This window comes from Apis cerana, linkage group LG5, assembly GCF_029169275.1.
Source record: "Apis cerana isolate GH-2021 linkage group LG5, AcerK_1.0, whole genome shotgun sequence".
Classification (NCBI taxonomy): domain Eukaryota; kingdom Metazoa; phylum Arthropoda; class Insecta; order Hymenoptera; family Apidae; genus Apis; species Apis cerana.
In genome coordinates, this window is record NC_083856.1 from 3282946 (window position 1) to 3293843 (window position 10898).

Genomic DNA, 10898 nt, shown 5'->3' on the forward strand with positions numbered 1-10898 from the left:
GTGCAGAAAGCAAAAAGTGCTCGACCATTTCATAGCGACGAATGGAAAAAGAATGTTCGCGGTGGCCGCCTCTTTTCAATTGTTATACAGTTTAGAGTATAATCGGAGTGAATTATAATTGCGATGAAAATAGTACATCAGGTTTTGACTTTCTCTCGAATGTATCGAGAGTTTTGATGCAGGACTATTATATTTCTCGTAGATACAAATAACGGGCCCAAAAAACGATTTGTAGATTTACTGTAATTCAACATATTGTCCTTTTTTTTCTCTATCTCCTCTCTCTCTTTCCTCTCTCCTTTTCTTTACTTTATATTAAAACAAAAGATGCGAGATACGTATACAGCAAAATGTTTGAGGTCTAGTACAAGGATCAAAGGTGAGGTTTCGTTGCTTACGCTCACACAATTTATCGTGAAATTGGAAAATGAAATTTGCAAGCAACAAAGACATCAGATTTCTCTGCTTTATCGACTTCCGTGTTATTTTTATTCATGCCGCGTTAGGAGTTTATATATTCTCTAAACGTTATCCATTCGATTTTTTTTCCTTCTCGTTTTTTCTTTTCTTTTTTTTTTTTTTTTATTTGAGGCAAATAATCACAAGGTTATATTGTGGTCTTAAATCTAAAAAATTTTATCAATATAAACGTGTAAAAAAAAAAAAAAGAAAGAAAAACAGATAAAAATTTATTGTGTATATATATCGTGTACATTCAGCTTCCAAGAACAGAAAGTATCACGTATTTTCCATTTGCGACAAATTCATCTTTTTTTATCTATAAATTTTCATATCTCTCTAAAATATTTTTTATTATTGAACGAAATAATTTGTATATTATTGTATATTACTTGATTATTAGAATTAAGAAATGAATCTTTTTAAATACAGTATTGATGAATTTTTTTAATATTTTAATTTTTTATTAATTTTTTAATTATAATTTCATTTTTTTCGTTTATCTTAATCTAATCTATATATTTGTGTATAAATATAAATGTTTAATAATTATTTTATTTATTTATCATAATTAAATTCATTACTTTATCAATTAACTTAATAAGAAAAATATTTTACTTACTAAAAATTAGGTTATTAAAATAAACTGTAATTAATTGTGATCAATAAAACAAAATGGCAAATAAACAAAACTAATTTTAAAGTTTGATTTTAAAGTCTATAAAAGTCTATATATATATAACTTTATTACTTTGTATGACTCTTCGTATGATTTTTGTTTACTGATCCCTATCAGTTTTTGTAACATAATTGTAACATTGTTACATAATATCTGGATAAAAATATGCAATAATAACTTCCTTACAAAATTTTAATAATGATAAAGATTCTAGATTCCCGTTTAAAAAGAGAAAGAACGGGAGGAAGGAAGAGAAATAGAAGAGTGGAAAATTCATTCAACTGCAAATTGTTAAAATGAAAATTCATCGGCGTAACAAAGGGCGAGACAAACGCGTGTGCATTTCTTAAACAATGAATCACGTGGGCAAGAAGTATAACATTTCTCGTTATTACCTCTTGTACTCTTCCAGCCACGCGCGCGTATATCCACACATGCATACACAGGCAGACACATATAATACACGACTTAACAGCGGCAAGAATGACGCGATGTCGTGGTATAAAAGCATAGTATATGGCAAGTTGAGAAACCAGTTAAGGTCGAACTCTTGAGACTATCGCTGTGAAGAAAGCGTCGTGAAACCATTCCACAGCCTCTTCTGGTGAGTAGAATTTATGCGCAGTTTCTCCATCAAGGATAGATTTCTTCGGATTAAAATTGAATCGATTGAGTCGTGAAGAAGTGTTGAATCAGTTAAAATAAACATCAATTTTTTGATTTTAACAATAATAGTTTCTAGTGATTGATTTTTATTTAATCGTGATTTTTTTAATTGAAAAGATCAATGGAAAAGTGATAATACAAGTGTCTGTGTTATCTTCGATTTGAGAAAATTGTGAATATGGATAGAAATCTATTCAATTCAATTTTTTTTCGAATATTATTATAACCATTAACGTTTTTTTTTATTATATAGAAAAATGTGTCGTTTGTTAAATTTGTTTCATTTCTATTAATTACTATCAACACTTAATGAATATAAAAGGAAAATGTAGTATCTAATATAATATTAATATAACATGGAATGTATATATAAAAATATATAAAAATATAATGAAAAATTGATAGTTTTATAAAATGCATTTCTAATAATGAATTATAATTCATGTTGAAATAATGTATTTTTAATGTTCAATTTATCGCAGTTAATTTATCGTATTTAAATTTTTTTGAAGGCTTCTTCAAGATAAGAAAATGTTCAACAGTAAAACGATTTCGTTAACTCGTGCAATGAACTTTGAACCTTTGTTATCACGTATTATTGTTTTCATTTTAACATATTATAGGTTTCTATAGATGAATACTATAGATTGCTATAGATTAGTATATTTTTAAGATCGCTCTATTTTTTTTCTTAAGTAAACTGAAACATTAATATTTACAAAATTATTTTAAAATATTCGTAAAATTAATTTATCACTGCGATGCAATATTGTATCGTACTTTATTTTATTGCAATAGTTGTGTTTAATTTTATTTTATTATTACTTTATTAATAATCGATAATGAAATTTGTTATATCTGACAAAGAAGACAAATGAAAGCTTTATCATTCCTAATAATTACGAACATCTGTGTTTTAGGATTAAAATATTATCTTGAATCGTTTCGTAAAAATAGAAAAGCCGCGATCAATAACAGAATTATATAGGGTGTCCAGTCAGTACTAATAATTTTATGTAAAAAATTAGTCGAAAATACAAAGGATCAAATGTGAGGCTTCGTTTTCAAATAAAATGAAATTAAACAATTTTAAAATGCAATTATAATCGGTTTTTCCGATTAGATAAAAATGTACTATTAGGTAGTTACTCTACATAAAATAGAAATAAAATAGACGATAAAATTTTATCGCTTCTGGTTTTTAAAAAAAAATTCAACAGTCAAGAAATATAATCGATGAATTTTCTCAAGAATTAATTTTTAAATAAAGAAAAATTATTCTATATTTTTTATTTATACCTATATAAATCAGCTATTAATATTTAATCAAGATATTTAATTAAAAAATAGCCAATTTTAATTATACTTCAAAATTTTTTTAAATGAAGCCTCAGTGAAAAAATTTTATTTCATATTTTTGACTTATTATTCCACATAAAATCATTCTCTGTTTAATTAATGACAGGATATTCTATATTATATATAGGATATATTCATAAAAATACAAATTATTTCGGTTGAATGAAAATAATCAATTCTTCGATGAGTTTTACAAAAGGAAAAGTACGATGAGTTTTTATTAAACATGAAAGAACTCTGTTATAGTAAATACACGATAACTGTTTGGATAAGTAGATTGATGCCGTTCATGGTCAGCCGTGGCGATACGCTTTAGTCATACTTTGTTCGTTATTCAAGAACGAGTCAGGTCAGTGGTTAATGATTCATTCACGGACACCTGCGTATGTTCTTTCTGTGCAGATCTTGTATATGTATTTACCAAGTTGCGTAATAAGCTAGAATTTCATGAATCTATGGCTGACCTTATCTGATTCGCGTCTTTTTATAGATACGATCGGACGAGATGTAATTGTGTTGAAAAATACAATCTTTAATTCGTTAGTTTTATTTTATTTCATATTCTTTTGTGAATTAAATATATCGAATTTAATAATTGAAATAATAAGTTTTACATGATAGTTGCCTGACCATACCGAATTAGAACCATATAATTTTTTTAGATTACATAAAGTTAAATTAAATGTGAAATAAAGTGAATCAGTAAACAAATAATGATTGCGATTATTGTAGATAGCAATTAATTCTTGTTAGTCATCAATTATATCATAAATAATTCTCGAATACTGTAGATAATATTTCTATCTTTTTAATCAATTTACATTTTCAAATAGATTCAAGTAAAAATAATAATGGAAGATATTGCAAATTACATACTATTCAATTGTTATTTTTCTTCGTGATATATGTTGAAACATAATCATAGCAAAGGAAGCAAAAATTTTAAAATGTGAATTGACAATTTTTTTTTTATTTTCAGTGTAAAAATACATTGCAAAATGTCCAAGTTTATACTTCTCGTTTGCATCCTTTTGCTGACTACGAACATCGTTTCAGCTGCCTCCAAGTGTGGCAGACACGGTGATTCCGTAAGTATAAGCTTCGTTATTTTTACATATCACGAAATTCAATAATTTCATTCAAATTGACAATAATAATAATAACAACCATGTGCCTATAAATAGAAATAAAAATATCTATATTTTTATTTATATTTTTTCCACATTCGATAAAAATACAAAAGGATATATGAAAAAGACGTTCAAAATCTTCAATCAATGGATCCAAAAAAATCATTTTCTCGATGAAACTTTCACTTTTAACGATCACGGTACAAAACGTGTTAAGAACATGTCAAAAATATTCGACGTGAGCGGGAAACGAGTCACGGAGAGTTCCAGACGTAAAAATAATAACAGGGTTATGCGAATTTGCCCCGTTAACTGGAGTCTCGTGAACATTGAGAGCTTAAAATAGAATTTTAAAGCAGTCGTAATAATATGCAACATATACTGTTGGCCAACGCTGTTTATATCAGCTGATAAATTTGCTAACTTGAATTTATTTCTTCATTTCAGTGCGTGTCCAGCTCCGACTGTTGCCCCGGCACATGGTGTCACACATATGCGAACAGGTGTCAAGTGAGGATCACAGAGGAGGAGCTGATGAAGCAGCGTGAAAAGATCCTTGGTAGAAAGGGGAAAGATTATTAAGCGATTAATATATTTTAACGATGATTATATACGTATCAAAATTTCTGGAATTGAATGGAATCAACGTTCGAAACGAAATTAATTTTTTAAACAATATCCAAAATACAGATAGAGTGATTAATGTAAATATACGAGACGAGATAAAAAGGAAAATAAATGGGATGAAAAATGCATGCGAATGCAATCTAATTAATATAATCTTGTTTCACATGTGATTCTTCTTCTTTTAAAAATTCAATTGAAAAGGATTTTCTTGTTATTGGATTGATCAAAATATTGGCTTGATATTAAAAATTATTTTATATCTTAAATACTTTTTTTTGTTTCGATTGAATTCGATAATATGGAAATATAAAATACTTTGGTAATTTATATTAATGATAATCTCGTTTTTAAAATTTGAAACATCTTCAAACAACAAAATAAATAAATAAATAAAAACTAGGAAAATATAAAGATTTGTCAAACTCCAATAATTTCTTCAAACATTTAACAATGACTCGTCTGAAGCGAATGAGGTTAAACAGCGTGGAAGAGATTTCTACACCACGAGAGAGGTCACGACTATTAAGCACACGATTATTATTATCAGTTCGTACGAGATTATTGCGTTTCTGAGGCCTGAAACGCCGATAATAGCTTGTTGCAACGGGATGGGTGAGGGGAAAGGAGGGGAGGGATACCGTTTTTATGAAATGAAATTCCGCCGATTCGACTCGAAACGATATTCGAACAAGCTTACTTGGAAGATAAACATTTTAGAAAATTATATGCGATCAAGCATGTAATTGCACGATGCTCGGTGGAAAATTGAGCGGCGTTCGATTGCGTTACGTGCCGTATTGCCCGATCGCGTGTGTCGTATCGCGATTTTCGAACTTGCTATCATCTTTAAATACCCCATCTTGGACAAAACATTATCCGTTTTCCGTTGTGAAACGCATGCCTCGTCTTTCGATAAAGGCTCTCCTCGATGGAAAATGCGAAAAGATTAGACAAAAAAAAAAAGAAAAATAAAAGAGTAACGATAATAATCTGGCACGAAAAAGGACAGGTGCGACAAGAGAAAGGGTGTTGTTTAATCGCCTCGACTTATCATTCGATAAAGTGGCAACTGGATCAACCATATGTGGCTCAATCGAAATCGCCTCGTGGATGGACGAGGTCTTTCTGTGTCTCGAGATTCCTCACGGATAGGGTAATAGGTCGCCACTGATTTTTCACCTGTCGAGCAAAAATGGGTACATCTAGGAACGTTAATGTTCGCTCTCTGAGAATCGACTGTTTTTCCAACATTAGTGGTTCCTGGTGCATCGATTTGCTTTCTACGTTTTTTCTGTTTTTTAATCAGATGCCCCCCTCCCCCCCTTCTGGAATGAAAAAGTTCGTTTAAATTCGACTAATATTGTTTTTTTTTTTTGATCAAACTTTTACGAATTTAATGTATATTTAAGCAATTCGTGAAATGTTTTTTCATTATGATGATAAATTGGTTATTAATTTTTGTAAAATGAAGAAAGGATGATCGACATGTCGATTTTATGAATTATAGTCAATAAGGAAAAACATTTTCATTTACATCGAAACAATAAATATTTTTTCTTTCATAATATATATCTTATAATATTTTTATAAAATAATGTACAATAATTGTCAAAATTTCTGAATATCAATATAGATATTATATGTTTCAGTATATTACGAAAAATTAAAATTATATATACAAGATTATTTTAGAATACTTTTTAGAACAATTATGTTATAAAATATTCTTTGATTTTATAATTAATATTTTAAAATTTTATAATTAATTGAATTGCTTTAATTTTTAATTGTTAAATCTACCTCTATATCTAAATAGCAATTATTGTAACGTTGTGACTCCCTGTACATGCTTCAAACTTTCCCATTAAATCAATGTTGCAGTACATTGAAACGATACGTACTTTAACTTGAATGATATACTAATTCCTTGAGCAATTCTACGTATTCTGAAATCTATCATCTGTACTCGTAACGTGTGCACGAAAACGGTTAACGAAAATTAGAGATGGAAACAGAATTTCAAGCATCGCTTTTCCATCTCCATAGTGTCGCCGTACTTCACGTTCGAGATTTTAATTTTCGAATCGAAGTTGTTTAAAAATTGAAGAGGACGCGGGAACGTAAAGCCTCGTCACTTGGAAAAAGTTATATCGGTCGAGCTGGTCCATTAAAAAACATCCTAATTTCGAAAAGTAGATGTACTTTGAATCAAAGACCGAAAGCTTCTTCCGTTCGTTAGACAAAATTTCCGTCGCGTTTCAATCTCATTAGTTTCAGCTTAAAGTTAAGCGCCTCAACTCTTTTTGGCCGGCCTGCTTCCGTTCTTTGACCATCGCACAGCTTACAAAGTTTTTTTTGGCCCAAGTTACGCCTGACGATCGTGGGAGGGGGAAAAGAAAGAAGAAGATGAGCGCAGGAGGGCAACGGTGCCCCAATCTTGATTTCATAGACGTATTTTCTTTATTACGCTCGTTAAATTTCGGTTTAATCTATGATAATCGAACTCAAACGTTTACGATGAGGAACGAAAATATAGTTTTGGAATAATGGAGTAATAATATCTATTAATCTCTTAATCCTGAAAATAATCATGCTTGAAATTATAAAAATTGTTTGTTTCAACGATAATCATCCTATCGTTCATAAATACTCGATAACATAAAATTTTAAACTGTCTTTTTAATAATTTTCTATATAATTTTCTATATAATTTTGAAAATTTTAATAAAATATTCTAATTCTTAGATTATTATTGTATTCTACAATATGTTAAAAATAATTTATATATATATATATAATTTTATTTCTCTGATTGATTAAAATACTGATATTTAAATACTTTTAATTTTGTTATTTAATTTTATTTTCATAAAGATGATTCATAACGTTCAATAAGCAATGAAATGAAGTCTTCCTTGATCGGTGTTTATTTAATTTTTATTTCCCCGAATCTCGATCCGCGCGACTCTGATAAGATGGAAAAAGTCCTATCTAGTGGATCGAAGGTAAAGGCATTATTGGGCAAATATTTGTACGTCATACTTTATCGTGTCCCAGCTTAATTGCCATATGTTATACTCTCATACCTTGTGTGAGTATACCTTCTGTCTTAGATTCGACGCGCATAAAACGATCAATTTCAAAAAGATTGAATATTAATTCTTTGAACGTTTTAGTATTAAAGAGATAAATTTTGGAATTATTCGAATTTTTATATTATTTGATCTTCATATAAACAGAGATGATTTCCATCGATAATTTCTTTTTTATAATTAATAAAAGTGAATGTAAAAAGTTGAAATAGAGAAGAATATGTAAAGAAATAATTTTGAAGTATTTTTATGATTATCTCCCGAAAGAAACTTCAATAAACGTATACAATTTTTATGTTTCCATCTTCTTTTTTATATTATATAACTTTTATGAAAAAAATTAAACGCTTTATATTCAAATAAGTAACATCAGGAAGATCTATGATAAGAAACTATTTTAAAAAATTGTGCTTTCATATCTTACAAAAAAAAAAAGTATAATTTTAAATCGAGGAATTTAAAATATTTTTTGATATTATCACTCTTCTTTCCCACGCCACAGACAGACAAATTGTATAAAATATAAGAATAACGAAAAAGTCCACGTAACATTAACGTACCATAATTCTTTTCTCCAATTCCTCTCTCCCTCTAAAAAAAAAAAAAAAAAAAAAAATTATAAATACTTGATCTACAAATCGCAAAGAAAGAAGCAACGAAGCGAGAAATGAAATTTCAGCCAATCGAAAAGAAAAATTACCGATTACCTCGACCCGAATCAAGACCAAGAGGATCATCGATCCGTAGACCTCGAGGTGACTCGTTCGTCACGCGAAGCGTGGAACTCGTCGGGGGAATTGGCGCGAAAGTTGGGAGCCGAAAAAATCGCGGGGGAGGGAGGAGGACAGCGGTACGGAGAGAGACGATTCGAGGGAAGGAAGGAAGGACGGAGACAACAAACGGCGAGCGGAGGAAAGTACTCGAGCCGAGTCGAGTGTCCCTTTTCGTGGTTCCTTTCAAGTTCTCTTCCGGGGAGGCGGAAGCCGAGTCCTTCACTGCTTTTAAGCCCGTTCTCGTCGGAAGGCAGAGAAGCTTCTCTCGGAGACACGTTCCAGGCCAATTCCGGTTCGCGCTTGCTCGCGTCGCACGCGTGGCGGGGTGCGGCCACGGAATTGGCGAACGTCGAAAGGATCGCGGAAGAACTTCGTGGAAACCGGAGCGGAGCGGTGGGCGAATGGAAGAAGGAGGAAGGGGGATAATGGAGCTGGCACGCCGTAAACATTCGGGGAGAGAGGCATAATATGAAAACATTGTCGGATGTAAGCCGGAAGGCACACAGCAATGTGCTGAGCTTGGCTCGCGAGGCCTCTGTCGGCGCGCTGCAACGTCAGGACGTCAGGATTTCAGGCAGCTCTCGTTCGAGTCGAGGATTCGCCTAGCCCGAAAGCGCTCTCGGGCCAGGCAGGGTTGGAAGGACAGGGTGCAAGGAGCGCGCGCCCCGGAAACCATGTACAACGCGAGTTGTTGAAACGCTGACGAATCTGACGCGCGCTTTTTGCCCAAATTGTTCCTTAACTCGCCGGGGACCGGTCCCCGCGGCAAATTCCGGGATTAATCCGAAAGCTTCGCGTTGTTTGCGCCGCATCCGGATTCCCTCCTCGCCCTGTAAGTCGCTAACTCGCGCCCGCAACTCGTCACTCGGTATGCTCGATGATGGATTAAGCGCTGTTCCTCGATCCGGTTCCTCTGTTTCGGGAGCGATCGTTTCGAATCGAGGTTACGCGTTATAACTGATCGCCTCTGATTGAATCGGTAAATATATGCCAGTTTTTAGAGAGATTCTTAAAAAGAGAATTTTTTTTAGAAAAATAGTTTAAGGAATTCATATTTGAGATTTAATGAAATTATATTGTATGTTTAATATTTTTGATGATCCTTCATTTATGAAACATTTTTTGAAACATCGATTTTATAACAATTTCGAGGTTTATACACATTTATGGAATTATAAGGGATTTAAATGAAGTGAGACGAAGATAGATATCGTCTCTAATTTAAATTAATAATAATTCGTCCTATGAATTAATAATAGTTTGCAAGAAAGATTTTTATTATAAAAATTCTGAGAAAAATAGTAATCCAGCAACATTTTCGTCGCGTAAAACGACTTATTCACGATAGACACGAGCGGACATTAGTGATTTCCCCCTTCCTTTATCGTATCTCGATCTCACGTTCACGAATAAAAGGGGGTGGTTGGGGAGCGCGATATAGGCCTGTACGATAGCGAGAGCGGGTTGTGTTGGTGAGAGACGGCGATAGTCAGGCAGCGCACGGTCGACACAGTACAAATACCTAGAGCTACTTAGAGAAGAGGGAAATGGGACTAGCCATTTAGGGCAAACTACCCTCGAGTTGGCTCACGCGACTGATCTTATCGCCCGCCAAGCCGCTTTCCGGCTAGGATGTGCGTTCTACGTGCACACACGCGGTTATCACGCTGTAGAATTGATTTCTTGCATTCGTTATTTCCCTGAGACCTGGCCTGGTGTCGTATCTTTCTACGGACCTGGAATATAACACGCAATAAAGTAACAGTGGAAATCGTATCTCGACAAGTTGTGTAATGAGCGAGGGTACGGTCGAATAATTTACAATAATTGATCGTACCGTGACTAGCTATTTCCTTAAATATTCGCGAGATTAATTAAACTGTTCGTCGATCGAAAATAATCGTAAGCTTGTTAAGCTCGAGCTACTTTGAAATTACAGCAAGTTATTTCCTTTTCTTTATATAGTTGTTACTATTTCTTCATGGATGCCATTAAAGAAATATTTAAAAGAAATATTCATTTAGTTTTGAAAGAAGATTATGAAGCAAAATTTTGTATATGATAAAAAATTTCAAACATTTATACAGATATCTTTTGTAAAGCAATTTTCATC

The 10898-nt window shown here is 32.2% G+C and overlaps 1 protein-coding gene across 1 annotated transcript; it reads left to right on the plus strand.

Annotated features, from left to right (window-relative positions):
* Window positions 1-739: 739 nt before the first annotated feature.
* On the plus strand, window positions 740-5048 carry LOC108001330 (omega-conotoxin-like protein 1). Its single transcript, XM_017062273.3, has 3 exons — window positions 740-1742; window positions 4143-4251; window positions 4741-5048. Exons 2-3 carry the CDS (start codon window positions 4162-4164, stop codon window positions 4873-4875), a joined length of 225 nt encoding a protein of 74 aa, XP_016917762.1. The 5' UTR covers window positions 740-1742; window positions 4143-4161; the 3' UTR covers window positions 4876-5048.
* The last annotated feature ends 5850 nt before the right edge of the window (window positions 5049-10898 follow it).